Source organism: Dacryopinax primogenitus (genome assembly GCF_000292625.1).
Source record: "Dacryopinax primogenitus strain DJM-731 SS1 chromosome Unknown DACRYscaffold_13, whole genome shotgun sequence".
Lineage (NCBI taxonomy): Eukaryota > Fungi > Basidiomycota > Dacrymycetes > Dacrymycetales > Dacrymycetaceae > Dacryopinax > Dacryopinax primogenitus.
The window spans coordinates 834,631-849,597 of NW_024467210.1; the positions used below are offsets into that span (position 1 = coordinate 834,631).

The 14,967-nt window shown below is 51.7% G+C and overlaps 4 protein-coding genes across 4 annotated transcripts; 3 read left to right on the forward strand and 1 right to left on the reverse strand.

The window, feature by feature from the left end:
* Nucleotides 1–523: 523 nt before the first annotated feature.
* On the reverse strand, nt 524–1,331 carry DACRYDRAFT_16882 (uncharacterized protein; the record flags this gene model as incomplete). Its single annotated transcript, XM_040771237.1, has 3 exons — nt 524–903; nt 959–1,079; nt 1,131–1,331. 3 exons carry the CDS (start codon nt 1,329–1,331, stop codon nt 524–526), a joined length of 702 nt encoding a protein of 233 aa, XP_040627308.1.
* Nucleotides 1,332–4,201: 2,870 nt separating this feature from the next.
* Nucleotides 4,202–6,535, forward strand: DACRYDRAFT_100936 (MFS amino acid permease; the record flags this gene model as incomplete). Its single annotated transcript, XM_040767504.1, has 5 exons — nt 4,202–4,395; nt 4,446–4,632; nt 4,685–5,556; nt 5,606–5,985; nt 6,034–6,535. The coding sequence occupies 5 exons, from the start codon at nt 4,202–4,204 to the stop codon at nt 6,174–6,176; spliced, it is 1,776 nt and encodes a 591-aa protein (XP_040627309.1). The 3' UTR covers nt 6,177–6,535.
* A 2,669-nt stretch (nt 6,536–9,204) lies between these two features.
* On the forward strand, nt 9,205–10,278 carry DACRYDRAFT_16884 (uncharacterized protein; the record flags this gene model as incomplete). Its single annotated transcript, XM_040771238.1, has 4 exons — nt 9,205–9,438; nt 9,489–9,567; nt 9,617–9,930; nt 9,979–10,278. 4 exons carry the CDS (start codon nt 9,205–9,207, stop codon nt 10,276–10,278), a joined length of 927 nt encoding a protein of 308 aa, XP_040627310.1.
* An 812-nt stretch (nt 10,279–11,090) lies between these two features.
* DACRYDRAFT_23298 (nucleic acid-binding protein) lies at nt 11,091–13,360 on the forward strand. The gene is made up of 8 exons (XM_040773197.1): nt 11,091–11,551; nt 11,602–11,745; nt 11,792–11,857; nt 11,908–12,063; nt 12,117–12,364; nt 12,417–12,742; nt 12,864–12,987; nt 13,035–13,360. Exons 6-8 carry the CDS (start codon nt 12,468–12,470, stop codon nt 13,263–13,265), a joined length of 630 nt encoding a protein of 209 aa, XP_040627311.1. The 5' UTR covers nt 11,091–11,551; nt 11,602–11,745; nt 11,792–11,857; nt 11,908–12,063; nt 12,117–12,364; nt 12,417–12,467; the 3' UTR covers nt 13,266–13,360.
* The last annotated feature ends 1,607 nt before the right edge of the window (nt 13,361–14,967 follow it).

A 14,967-nucleotide genomic window follows, 5' to 3' on the forward strand; every position in this document is an offset into this window, starting at 1 on the left:
ATGTCATAAAGGCTTAGTCATGTCTCTTGACCAAGCAATGAGCTGGTGCCCTGACATCATGGGAGTGATGGGTTTCTGGGAAAAATATTAGTACTGCCATTATCTGAATACCAACAGAACTTACCACCATGACCCTCTGAGGTACAACAACTTCTACCATGTCAGACTCCAACATGTTCCCCCTACTGCAGGAAGGACACACCTTCTATAATACAACCTCTTGTTAGCTCTCAGGATGCAAAGCATTAGGGAACCAGGGTACACTGCACTTGCAGGCACAAAAGCTGCCAACTTATCCATTGCCTTCCCAGAAGGCATGCCATCCACAAACTCCACCTCATTGGCATTGGATGGAGGTGATGCTGTTGCAGTCTTCTGATAAGCCTGGCACAGCTTGGGATGTTTCGGCTTATCCTACAACAACAAGTCAACTCCAGTATAATGGAAAGTACTGCAGGGGGACATACCTCCTTCTTCTCAGTGACATCTGCTGTCACTGCCTTCTCTAATGCCTCTGCCTCCTTCACCTCTTCTTGCTCTGCATCCATTTCCACCCCCTTGCATGCACCACAACCTCTTCTTCCATCTCAGTAATTGTTGCAGATGGCCTGACTTCTGTGCTTGCAGGCGTAAGTACTGACACCAGAATACTGCCCCAAGGGAGTGTTCCAACAATGAGCAGCTTGGCAACCAGTGCGACTTGCTTCTGAGAGTTGCCAGCCAGCTGATTGGTCTCTTGCAAGTCACCAGGGAGAGCACCAGCAGTCTCAATGTCTTCTTCTTCCAAGGCCACAATTGCTGGCAGCATTGGGCCAGCATTGTTGTCTTCTTTGGTCCATGCCTCCAACAGGAGATCCTCATTTGCATTGCCAATGGGGGCACCTAAATGACACCTCTTCCACTCTGTACCATCAGTGGCAGTACTGCATGAAATACCAAACACTGTGTACCTTTGTACCCATCACTGGTGCCAATAACTCCCACAACATCTGCATATGCAGGCCAAGGAATAGCACACGCCCCTCATTGACCAAACGGAATGCTTGCAGTTCCTCCAGCAACAATTTCATCACATCAGCCTATGCAAACTGCATTAGTTCTCAAGTATATGCACATGAAGAATGACATACCCTCATTTTGCCAACCTTATCTGCCTGCTTGAGCCACACCCCCTGTTCCTTCCAGTCCTTTGGGATGACAGACATTGTGTCTGTGATCTTCTTCTTATATTCCCCCCTCTCTGCTGGTACCCAAGACACAGTTATCTTTGGGCCTTGAATTGCTAAATTCTTCTCTATCATGTTCTCCAGAGCATTGGAAGTAGCAGCCATGGCAAAGAAAGGAAGGTGGTGGTGAAAAGTTAAGTTCAGAGGTGATCAGAATTTGCCTCCGCAATGGTTTTTAAAGGGTGCAGTTAGCCCCGCACTGCCACCACCACCTAGACCACGGTTACCAAGGCCAAGGCAACAAGGCCAGTACTGGTGGCTGGTACCACCAACAGTAAGGCCCGGATGGCCTTTCTCAGAAGTTCCCTGCAGGAGATGGCTGCATCTGAACCACACAACCACCTTTTCCTGGCAATGCACTTAGGTCAATGCTTCACTTGTGTGGTTGCACTTCGAACAAGCCATCATGCTGCTCACATGGCAACAACCATATTATCGACAACACAATTCTGACTGGTATCTTACTGCCACCAGATACCAGTATCATTATCTTCACATACCTTTGCGAGATTGCATATGATTGACATCCAACAAACGGCTATTCTACAATCCCAACAGTGACTGAGGACAGTCATTGTCTGAAGTTCCCCGTGGTTGTATTGTAGTTAGTCCGTCATAGGCATACTCAATATATTCATTGCCGGAACATCCGTTTTACCGGCTCACATGCAGTATCCGGATACCGCTGGACCGATATCGAGGGACTGTCTTACTTGATTAGTTTCAGTTACTTTCCATTGTTCCTTCTATTTTACCACCTCCACATTCCTTGACCTTCTATATTAGATAGCTCATATACCCCTGTAACGGGAGGCCGGACTCTTCCCCTTCGACCACTCTGTATCCCATCTCTAGCTAGCCCCACTCCTTGATATCACATCTTACTCGAACGCATCATCGTGCATATACTGCCATCCGTTATCCGGAAGCACGCTCACCCGTAGGAGGTTCACAAGAGAGCTCGATTAGACTATCTATTGTATCTACGGTACAGTAGGAGTCACATCAAATCACATGAAGACCGCTGGTTGAAGGACTGAAGGGCTTCGAAAGCCGACAGCGAGATCCGGGATGTAGCTTCTTGCAGCAGACGGAGCGCTGAACGCGGCGCACAGCTCATATTCGAGCGAGATCGCGTTTTCAGCATGATCGTCAAACGCCATCGCTGTGATGTTACGACGGCTAATGTTGATGGGGACCGTCCAAAGAAGATCGAGACGGTACCTTTCGGAGCTGGTTTGGCGTTGGGAGAGACTGTAGGCAGACAAGCCGTGCGCATCCCGCCATAGGAGATAAGCAAGACCTTGCTGGACGCAAGGGGATGGATGACAGATTTCCTAAATCTTATGACAGCCACGGTCTTTATGGGCGCGAAAAACGAAGACGGCAACGGAATCAAGGTAAGATGAGTCTGTCTCCACGGATATCGCAGATGCTTCCCTATTCTCTAAGGAGAAACACAGAATCGAGGATGAAGTAACGAGCCAAAGACGTCCTTGAATGAATTCAGCCATATATGTTCATTCCTGTTCGCCGTTAGGAGATGAAAAAAGCCAATGGGGGAACAAGGCACGCACGTTAGGTCCACAGTCAAGGTTGAGGTAGCACTGTGATTTGATGTCGCGCGCATGCAAATCCGGTGCTCTCCATCTTATACACGAGTGACAACCCAATTTCCGTCAAAGGCAAGAGTATCTGACGATCCATTAGAAGACGCAGCGATGTGAGACGAGCCCTAGGCCACGGTAACTTGGTCGGTGGTGGTCACTGGAACAGGGTCAGCACGTTCTCGGGCAAAGGAAGTATTCATAGGCGAGGACGAAACTCTAGAGGTTGTTTGCTTTGGCGACGGCACGAGAACAGGTAACACCGGGCGTTCATATTGTCGGCTGTCAGACGGTCCGGAAATCGTTTCATTAGTCAGATGTTCAAGAGATCGATCGGCTAGAAAGAAACATCCGATACCGCTTTGAATATGCCCACTCGAGTCATCCAGGTCGCACATTTTGTGTTCGGAGGATATAAGCTGCAGCAAGGTGCTAACCCCTTGGTTGCTGGCAGGTTCCCGGTCCGCGATGTCGACATCACTAACCTTTGGAGCACTGTTGGTCTCGGAGAGAGAAAGACATCATTAGCACGTTCGGCGTCATCCCATGATGTACTGGTAGGTTGACTTGCGACTGTCGGCTGCTGCTCATAGTTGGAAGACCGCTTCAGGCGTGGCCCGGATGACACCACCCAAATCGTCGCCAGAGGCGCCGTCAGTTGGTCAGATTCGTTTCAGGGCAGCTTCGTCATGTATCTTGTTTAGCAGAAGCAGAATCCTCCTGATTTGCGTTATCATTACTAGTAGTAGATGGTCGTTCAGGAGCAAAGGCGAAGCGGAGATGAGAGCGGATAAACTAGCTTTGCGCTCAGGAACCCAGGAGCGTTTGTCACCTATCTTTACCGTAGTGCTGTCCACGAACGCACCCGTCAGATCGTATCTCTGCATCGCCAAACTTTCGGACTCAGCCGGCCGTCACCGAGTTTTCGTTCGATTGTTGCCAAATCCGAGCGTGAAATGAGCCCAAAAGCATCCCGGCGGAGAAGTTGGTGAGGCCGGGATCGTAATGCTGCGGAGGATACAGTATTGTATTTCTAGTGTTTATGGCAGTCGAATGTATTTGTGGAATAGTTAACCAAAAATTGTCTCTGCGGCGGTGTTATATATGTTAGCCGCAGTTGGCCGTTGAGCGGCGTTTACACATCCGCTTCGGCATACGATCGCCGATGACGCGGTATGTGCCTTCCGTCCGCAGACTTTGAAGGGCGCTTAAGCAACCCTGACTGCTGACAAGTCACCACATCCCTATGCTTTTCTCTGATAATTGCTTACTGCTCTTCTGCTAACCATCATCATTTCTATCACTGGCGACTCATCTCCAGGGGTACATATAACCCCAACCACAGCTGTTCACTTCTACCCACCAAACATGTCGTCTACAATCACACCCGTCGATTCAAGGCTTGATCCTACACCAGAGGATGCCCCGACCGACCTTGAGAAAGCCTCTCCATCTGCACTTCCTCCTACACCGGAACACGGGAACGATGCGCACCAAACAGGGGAAAAACCCCAGCCTGGTGAGCATTGGAAGAATCAGGAGGTACACGAGATCCCCCACAAGTGCGTCTACTTCTCCCCTCTCTGGGCACAGCAGCCTAAACATGATGCAGTAACATGCTCCTCGTCTTCCCCGGTCTCATGCTCTCCGTCTTTCTTGCGGCTCTCGACCAGACGATCGTCGCCACCGCGCTGCCTACAATCGTCTCCGAGCTGGGGGGTGCAGACCAGTATGAGTGGGTGGGCACCGCGTACCTCCTCACCGCGACATGCGTAGCTCCCTTGTATGGCAAGCTAGCTGTACGTCCCCAACAGAAAACAAGGGCTTTTCCATGCTCACCCTCTTGTGCAGGATCTCATAGGCCGCAAACCTACTCTCTACTTCAGCATCGTCGTCTTCCTCCTTGGCTCGGCATTGTGCGGGGCCGCGCAGAACTTCATCTGGCTCGCTGCTTGTCGTGGTCTGCAAGGCATCGGGGGAGGGGGCATAATGCAGCTTGTACAGATCACCATCAGCGACATCACATCCCTCGAAGAGCGGGGCAAGTACTCCGGCTTCATAGGCGCAACATGGGGTATTGCCTCTGTCGTTGGACCCCTCCTCGGAGGAGTCTTTACAGACAAAGTGACCTGGCGTTGGTGCTTCTTCGTCAACCTTCCCACAGGCGGCTTCGCTGGCGCTCTCCTGTTCTTCTTCCTGCACTTAAACCCGACACCGCGCAAGACTGCCCGAGAAATAGCGGCGACGTTCGACTGGACCGGCCTCGCGCTGATAATGTGCAGCATCGTCTGCCTTCTCCTTGGCTTCTCATTCGGGGGTACCTCCTGGTCCACACCTCAAACTATTGCCCTTCTCGTCATGGGTGTCGTCCTTTTTGTAGCCTCATGCATCAACGAGCTCCTAACCAAGAGGAGCGCCATCATCCCACCTCGCCTGTTCAAGACCCGCACTACGACTGCAATCCTCCTCGTCACCTTCCTACACGGGATCACCTTCCTCTGCGCCTCATACTACATCCCACTTTACTTCCAGATCATGGGCGCCTCCGCCATCCTCTCAGGGGTGAAGATGATGACGTACTCCCTCGGTTCCGCCCTCATGGCCATCGTTTCGGGCCTCGTAGTCTCCAAGTCGGGGGATTACAGATGGGTGATGTGGGTCGGATTAACAGTGATGACACTAGGAATGGGTCTGATGATCATGCTCGATAACTACTCCTCAGTGTACGTCCCCTCCCTTCCTTGCATCCGCAATGCTAACCCTCGCCCTCAGTGCACGCCAGGAGATCTTTCTCCTCGTGGCCGCCATCGGCGTAGGATGTATCTTCCAGCCCCCCCTCATCGGTCTCCAAGCGGCGATGCCAATAAAAGACATGGCGACCAGTACGGCTACTTTTGGTCTTCTCCGTACGCTAGGTGGCACGATAGGTATCTCAATAGGCGGCGCGATTTACCAATCTGAAGTCTCTCGACGTGCTTCCTCCATTCCTGGCTGGACACCGCCACCCCAGAGTCAGCTCACGAGCGACGTCCGGGCATTGAGTCTCATCCAGCCTGAAGCTCTCAGAGACCAGGTGTTATACGGGTTCACCAGGAGTGTCAGTACGATATGGATCGTGTGTACGCCTATTGTCTTCGTCGCACTGCTCTTATGTGAGTTCCTCCCCTTCATCCGTTCCTGCAGGGACTGATGAGGAATAGCTCTGTTGATGAAGAAATATACGCTGAAGAGGACGCTCCAGCGTGCAACGGCACATCACCCACCAGGCGCAGGAAGCAAGTCGGTACCAGTGCCGACAGAGAGTGTGGAAAACTCGCCCGAGGGGGAGCAGCAGCATGACTAGGATGGCAAGTTCCTGGACACCCCATACTATAAGAGAGGTACATCGAGAGGGAAATGCTCCAGAAGTCGTTGGTCCTCGTTTTGATGCATGGTCCAGTCAAGCGTCGGCTGGTATGAATGGCCGTCTGAGTCGTAGTGTAATTCAACTTTTCTTGAAGACCTTTGCCGAAGCGCATTTTCTACCTGCTGATGATGAAATGCATGCTCCTCTGTAGGTCTCCCTTCCAAGTCAGGAAAGGCCTCCACGCTGTAGCAAAAGGCTGGCCGGAAGGTGTAAATATGTAATGGATGAGTCAGTCCATAGCGCGAATAAGACTCGTCCTCTCTTATTTCAGCCATTGTAATCACCAGATGATTAGAAGCGAAATATACAGGCGACATTGATTGTATATATTAAGTGTTAAGTTCTTAACTAATGATAGGTCGAAGAACCACCAAACGCGTGGGTCTGCCAATCTGTGGAAACCTGTAAAGCCACTGTAGGGGGCCAATGGGGCTTTATGTAATGGGAGCATGAGTCTGTTGTCAGTGACTCTCGATGATTGTAGTTGTCCAGCCTCTGACGTCGCGCATTGCTGGGTATTGCCTCCCTTCTAATTAGTGGCACAACTGGGCAAACTACAATCGACCGCGCGTTCGTCCTGTTAGACTCGACCAACAGGCGGCATGCATATGTCGTCCCTGCTACATCGTCCCGGTCCTTTGTATGTTCAATGTTGCTGTTGCCGGGGAAGCGCGACACATACTAACGAGCTGTCCTGGCAGATCTCATACGGAAACGAACATTCTCCGCGTGGTGGTAGTGACCAAGACCAACCTGCCAACTCATTCGTCATTAATGATGGATCAGCGCATGCGCATGCGCGATGTCCCCAAATGCACCTCGCGGCAGCTCCTTTGCACTTTCTCCATCATGCTCTTCAAATCTTACCGCCATCTCATCAGGCCGAACGAGGATGGGCGTGAGGAGGAAGCCGAGCATCACATCGGAGCGACGCTAAAGCTCAGACAGAGTGCAGAGAGACGAGGTTGCAGTCGAAGCACTGATCATATACATACCAGTACGTCTACATCTCATGTGACTACATGTTTTTTTAAATAGTACAACAGGAGGAGGGTGTTAGCACGTTGTGGATTACATATCAGGACCTACGCACCGACTCTTAGTACCAACACGTCCAATCAAGCTAGGCCAGGATCCCATCCGAAATTGTTACCATTATCCGTCGCGCGTATCCACTGTTGAAGCTCGTTTTTGTCTCCCTCTTCTCTCTCAGGAGTCCGTTCGACGAGTCAAGGATATCCTACGAGTTGAGCCGCTGAAGAACGTACATAGGAGCTGCTCTGTAAACAGCCATGGAAGGCTCGAACAAGCGATTGGGCGGGTATAGCCTTTCTTCATCCTATGACAGACATCGCGATGCTATAGTTCAGATAAGGCGCCATACTATGAACTCCTCAGATACAGAGCTCATGTTGCTTCTCCACGATCGCATTTAGGCACATCTCCTAAACGTAGACGTATGAGAGTCTTGCCTGCCGCACCTAGTATTTCGATATGTTGATGGTGGGGTAAATGTAGGAGTTCCTACCCTGTCTTCGCAATGACCGCCTGGAGACATTGATAGAGTGACCGAAGTCAGCGATCTTAGTCAAGCCCTATCTAGAGGTCTAACAGATCCGGCGCCAGAGTATAATTCTTCAGACCGAGAACGCCACCGGTTGGAAGCTCAGGGTCCGGCCCGAGTCCGGAGTCCGGATCTGCCGGTGTCATCAAGAATGTCTCTGGGAAAGTCCCTTGAGTGTCCAGGGCTCCAGGTTGACACGGCCCTTTTCACCCTTTCCTCCGTGAGAACGGTTGCTACAGCGTGTCCAAGCCGGAATATTCCTAGCTTCTTAACCAGCAACAGAATCAATGTGGAATGCATTGCAGCTGCTCCTTATCGCAAAGGTCTATCGTAGACGTCAGGAGACCATAACGTAATATAGTCCCGCGAAGGTGCTTCCGTCCACGAAGCAACCAAATAGTCCCGTGTCTACGGAGGCGCGGCAGAGGACAACTCTGTTCAAACCTATCCGGAGCTCTAAATCTTGGTGGCCCACCACAAACCACGCCGGCATCTGCAACCTTGTATAATGCTTAGTTTTGCCTTACAAATTTCGATGCAGACGCTTTTAAGCAATCGAGGTTTCCAACCGGGTTGCCTTCGGACACACAGACACTCCGAGTGTCCAACGTCAATTATCGTTTCATGGCATATTCGCCAAAATGAGATTGTATCGTTTGAAGTACGTCACTTTTCACTCGAATACATACTATTCCTGATAACGGTTCTAGGGGTAGACCTGAGGACAGCCACAAACCCCACAAGGAATATCGGAATATCGATGATGTGGCGTGCCACTCATCCGCAATGACATGAGACGACACTAGGTCATTCCTTGGTGGATGTCATAGGTCAAGATACTGGTGGTTGATGGACGGACTTGGCGAATTTGGCATTTACAGGCATCTCTGTGAAAATCTCGTACGAGAATTGCTGTCTATATCTCGTTGAGCGTTCTTTGATGGCGCAACGCAGCAAAGAAACCCCTTTCACAAGGGTCCCTCCCTCCGGTACAATGATCGAGGGCCCGGTCTTTGCCCTTACGGCGGCAAAGTCCCTTAGTTCTAGCGTTCCTTTGTGTCTCACAGTGAATACAGAACATCCAGGAGGGTCACTCTATTCACTACGACAATTGGAATCCAAGATAAAGCCTCTCTAGACCCTCTCAACCTGTCAACACCGTGCAGTATAAGAATATTTCTTTGCCATGGTCTCCAGCCTGCCATCTCTACGGTCTTTGCGGTATGTCAGGTACATCAAGTGCTACAGGACTGACTCGAAACGGTGCCGAAAACGCGTTGATTGGCGGGCTGACTGCTCTATGTTTTTGGGGTGAGAACCTGTGTCACGCCCAGGAGATGTGTTCTGACGGCAGCGACTTCAGGCATCTACCTGTCTCTCTTTGTTATCTCAGTTCATATCATGTGGTGGCGTCATTTGCAAAATCAGACGAATCGCGTGCTGGTCGCGGCGGCCGTTATCATCTTTATTTGTACATCTACAGATGTGCTTCTTGAATGCCATCGTCTCCTCGTCGGTCTCATCTATACCGACCCCTCTGTGCGGGATGCCTACTTCAACAGTAGTGGCGACTGGAAATTCTGCTTCCAGGTTACCGTTCGACTGATGAACATGTTGACTGGAGATGCAGTTATGGTGAGTTTTCTCCCTGCACAGATAGTTAGAATGACGCATGCTCGATTCAGATCTACCGCGTGTGGGCAGCATGGGAACGGCGATGGCAGTTTATTCTGTTCAACACTTGCGTCTGGCTTGTTACATTCGGTCAGCTCTAATTACCGGATCTAGGCCGACCATGCTGAAGTTTGCCTAGCCAGCACAATTCGGCTAATCCAGATACGATTCTCTTGGGCGATGGAACCGACCAACCTGTCATGGCTTCCCCTCACCACGACGTGGTCCTTGGTGCTCGAATCCACTACGCTGGCCCAAGTGCTGACTGCTACCAGTCTCGTGGCCTTCCGTATCTGGAAAGTTGACCGAGCTGCGGCTAAGTTCAAGGGAAGCAGCCTTCTGCCTGTCGTAGGCATTGTTGTCGAGTCTGGTCTACTCTATACGTCGCTCACTTTGGTTAACGTGACCTGCACGGCTCTGGTCAATCCGGGATTCTACGTAGTCCTTCAGCTCGTGAGTATTATTCGTGCGTCATCAATGGTGTTCTCATGCGAGATTCAGATGTCTCCAATCATTGGGATAACGTTTTCTCTCATTATCGTCCGCGTCGGGCTGAAGCTCGGTAGTGGCTCCACGAAGTCGTTCCAGGCGACATTCCGCACGGAGCTCACACCTAGCAGACAACCCCGTAGCATGCACATTTCGGTTCATCGGCACTTCGAGTCGGAACACCAGGACACAATCGAAGATGAGGAACAGGGATCTGCGTTCGGAGATGGGCAGGAGAGCTTCTCTATGAAGCCTGTGCAGTCGAGGACAGACGGTCGTATACCAGCGCTCGCCGATAGTGTTCCAAGCTGAGTTTGTCGGTTCTGCCCCATGCATGAGTCATGGTCACAGGTCGACTGAGTATGTGGTCTGCGCTAGTCAGGGCTGTTATTATCTTTGTTGAGGGTATTGAAAAACACATCGACTTTAGTAGAGCATCTCATGGCGCTCTCTCACTTGCGTCGTTTCCGCATACCTCTCGGAGGTAAAAAGCCCCGCGTGCGATTTGCTTCCATCGGACCGGCACTCAGGCTGCGCGCCTCCACCTGCTCTGCTGACTTGTATTCATTACACCCGATCTCTCTGCTTTAAACCATGGCTGCCGTCCCTGAACTAACTGCTTGCGTCATCTCCGACATCATGTTCCGCAATCTCGGCGGTGTGGCCTGCGTCATCGTCCAGCTCACCGAGCTGTATGAGGAGACTAATGACGAGGGCGAGCTGCTGGAACCCCCCCTTTTCTAGTGATTCCTCCCTCTTCCTTCTCATAGGCTGCGCTAACGCGTAGTACAGCCTCTCCTACAGCGATGGTGTGAGCGTCATCACAAAAGGTGTGGCCGGCCCTTCCCAGGCTGCGCGCGGGCGAGTTCAAGGTGTTTGACATCATCGAGATCCACCATGTCAAAGTGTGGGTGGAGGATTCGGTCTGGTATGTGAGTGTCAGCACAGCCTGGACGTACCACTGATGATTCTGTAGGGTGTCCCCTATCATGTACGACATGGCCGTTCTTGCCTCGACTGACTCCGTCATCGGCGAACCCATCCTGTTCCCCAACTGGGATGATGTGAACTGCCCCTCCTGCAGGTATCAACGGTCGATCGGCGCAATCCAAGCGCTGGCGCAGCCTGACTCCACCTCTGGCTCTCGCATGGGGAGCTCACAAAGCTCAGCTCCCCCCTCCAACCTCGGATTGACCATGGGCTTGCAGGCATTGGCCCAGCCTATGCCGATCACCCTGGCAGGGTCACAGGAGTCAGCTGGGCAGGCTGCACCTCCCATTGCTGCTCCTGCACTGGCCCAGGAGAACTACGTCCACCTGATCGGTGTCAGCAACATCCCCCAGAACCTTGTCGCGTGCTCCCCCCCTCTTGCTGATCGTCCCCCTCCCATTGTCGAAGCTACGGTGGATCGCGAGCTTCGCTCGGATGAGGATATGGACAATGCAACCATCCAGCACTATGCCACCAACCTGACCATGATGCTGGGGACATTGGCACAGCCTGCCCCGCAGCTATTCCAACCGGGAGGCTGGGGACCCATCCCGTCGTTCATGCTGATAAGCCAGGTCACGGCTTTCGGCCAAGGGTAAGTCTTCTTTTTTGTTGGTAGGTAGCACGCTGATAGGTTGCATGCAGCCTGAACATCCGTGGCTGTGTCACTCACATGGATGTCTCTGAGGGCAAGAAGATCGACCTTGTCTTGCACGACGTGACGGGCGAGATCGACATGATCATCCGCCGGAAGGTCATGCACCATGCTGAGGGTGTGGTGCAGGTCAGGCAGGTGTTTGAGTTCTACAACATGAACTCAATCTCATCCATGCAGATCTATTGCCGGTCCTTCCACCCTGCCCAGCTCGACTACAGCGAGTATAATGCCTCAATCGTTCCCGTGGGTTCCATTTGCTTGCCCAGGCTGTGCGCTGCCTAACGTGTCTCCAGGCTGTGCCCGACAACTCTATCCCACGTCTTCACTTCAACATGAAGAAAATCATCCAGCTCCCCTCAATTCCTGACTGCAAGCCGCTCAACCTTGCCTGTGTTATTGCCAATACCAGCAATGTCATGCATGGTAAGGCGAAGGTGCAGCCTAGCTTTGTGAGTTCCTTTTCTCCCCCCGGCTCGGTAACGTGCAGCCTGACTCGTGGCAGAACTATGCCCAGGGTGCACCTACCACCCGTATCGATATGTTCATGGTCAACAACACAAACCGCGCTATCTGTCTGGTCGCCTTCAATAACTTCTGGCCGATGCTCGAACGAAGCAATGGGCGTATTGCCCTTTTCAAGAACGTGATGATCGATATCTCCCATGGCGACTTCTCCATCAAGACCGACCCTCGCCACACCCTCATCCTGTGGCATGAAGAGGTCCCCGGGTACCCTGAGCTGGAGAGTTGGTAAGCTGTTTCTTCAGGCTGTGCAGCACAGCCTGGCTAACAGCTTACACAGGTGGGAGATCGCCCGAGACAATCCTGGCACCTACTCAGCACAATTGCGAGCATGGACGGTGTGCACAGCCTGATCAGCACCGGCCTCAATGCCTCCATCAAGATGTACACCATCGCCAAGGTGTACGCCGAGGGGCTCAACGCCCAGCCCCGTGCCCAAACCTTCTGCATTGAGGGGACCATCGTCATCGACAAGGCGAATTCAGTCACGTACTTAGGCTGTGCCATGCCCCACTGTAACCGGAAGGTGCACGACAGCGACATTGGCACGAACATGCACTACTTGTGCCCCACATGCAAGCAGTCCTTCATGATGCCAATGCCCAAGTAAGTTGTTAGGCGCTTTATTCTCTTCAGGCTGCGCTTCTACCTTTCTCTCTTTCTCTTCTCCTTCTCTCTCTTCTTTATCTTTCTCTGCAGGCTGCGCGCTGACCAGCGCAACCTGTAGGTACTGCATCTGTTTCCAGATTGTCTCCGGCAATGATCACAAGTGGGCAACTGCCTTCAACACCGCCTCGACCGCCCTCCTTGGTGTTCCCGTGGCCACCATGATGGACATCTTCGCCGACAATGTACGTGAGAAACTGGGTAATGCGCAGCCTGACTAACGTTTTTGTAGAACATGTACAAGCCCGTTCATTCCTACAACCTCCAGCAGGCCATGTATGGCAAGTACTTGATGACAATCCAGGGCTCAACGTGCAACACCAGTTTCTGGAAAGGCCACCGCTCCTGGATTGTCACCGAGTTCCTCAAGGTTGGGCACTCACACGACAATGTACGTGAGGAAGAAGAGCAGGACGAGGGACCAGACGTCGAGGAGGGCGGTGAGGATGAGGTGATGGCGTAGTGCAGCCTGGACAGGTTGGAATCACAGATAGGAATGGATAAGCACAGCCTGTAAGGCTGCACCAAGTTAAAGTTTAACTCAATTTTATTGTTGTGCATCCGTCTTCCCTTTCTTTCTTGATCTTCCTGCATAAGGCTGCGCCGATGCCGTTTCCGGTGTGCTAGGGTCTTTGCAGTCTCTGAAGCACTTGTCAGCCTAGGTGGCAGCTTCACTGCCGGAGGTAAGGCCATAGCCTGTGGGACAGGCTGCACCAAAGCCCGGTCCATCATGGCAATCATCTCTACGAGCCCAGTGGAGTGTTCGGTTACAGTGCAGCCTGGCTGTCGTAGCCGCTGGGATAGTAGCTGAGCTTGAGCGAAGAATTGATCAACTAGTGGGCGCTGGACCGGGCCGGGACTGGTCGTGGTAGTAGCATGGTTGGCCAAGCAGGTGGTCATGTAGGTCATACAGGATATATGGGCAGGGCAGGCAGGGGTGCAGCCTGTGCCGGTATGGGTGGTTGTGTGGCCAGAGGTGTGGGTAGTTGTCACTGTTGTTGTGGTTGTTGTTGTGGTTGTTGGTGTGGTGCTACAGGCTGCACTCATTGTTGTGCTTGTTGTATATTGACAGGCTGCATTCTCACTTCTCTTTCCTCTGCTCTTGGTATGGGTTGACCAATATTTTGGACACCTCTTGGGTTGGATCAGCATAATGCAGAGATCTGTGCTTGATTCTTATCAGTCATTAGGTACTGAGGAGTCATTGGGTTGGATTCCTTGAAGAGATAAAGCCAGAACTGAAGTGTGAGAGTCTCCCCATTTGAGGTAATCAGCCAGGCCACTGGGATCCCTGCAAAGGGTCAGGTTGCACACAGCCTGCTGCAGAGACTGCACATACCATGGCCCCACTCATCCCAACATAGCAGCAAAAAGAGTGTAACCTTATGATATTGCATTACATTGTGCATGTTGTCAATGCACATGATGTGTGTGCTGAAGTTCAAGAAGATGTCCCTCTGCCAGGGTGTTTGTATTGCAATGAACATCATTGTTGGATCAAGGTACAAGGTCTTTGGCACAGCCTGGTTAACAAGCTTGGCAAAGAGAAGCAATTTTTCTTTATGCAGCCTGTTGACCCACAGCTCAGTGGATTTGTCATTGCTTGTGGCCAATCAGACAGCTTCTGCATGCACAGCAAGCTGATATCCAGGCTGCACTTAGCATTGTCTCAGATGGGGGCAGGCTGCACTCACCTGTACCTGCTTGATGTCTTGCATAGTGATTAAGTGGTTGTGTTCACAGGAATTTGTCTTGCCAGGCTGACATGCATCAGCATGGACTTTCCAAAGAATCTTGCAGGGCTCCACATGTAAGTGCAGCATGTCTTTGATATATGATTGCATTTGGGGTGGCATATGGACAAACCAAGTGTTCTTGTCACCAGTAGGACACAAATGTGTTGGATGGTAATGTCTGAGGACCATTGGTGTGCCGGGATATGTTTTCATGATGAATTGGCACTTGCATCCAGTCTAGGCAAGAGGTAAGAAATTTTTTGGGGGGCCAATGGCCAGGCTGCACACACCCTTTTGCTCAGTATCTTTTGCTTTCAGTTGGGGTACTTCTTCTCATATGGCTTGAAACCACCTGTGCCCTCTCTTGTGCATACCTGTCAGGGCACCAGCTCATTGCTTGGTCAAGAGACATGACTAAGCCTTTATGAC

Excerpts from the sequence above, each read along its gene's own strand:
- DACRYDRAFT_23298 (XM_040773197.1), top strand. The coding sequence starts at position 12,468 with ATGGACGGTGTGCACAGCCTGATCAGCACCGGCCTCAATGCCTCCATC. Across the intron at positions 12,743-12,863 it reads TTCATGATGCCAATGCCCAA|GTACTGCATCTGTTTCCAGA; the intron begins GTAAGTTGTTAG and ends CGCAACCTGTAG. Across the intron at positions 12,988-13,034 it reads TGGACATCTTCGCCGACAAT|AACATGTACAAGCCCGTTCA; the intron begins GTACGTGAGAAA and ends ACGTTTTTGTAG.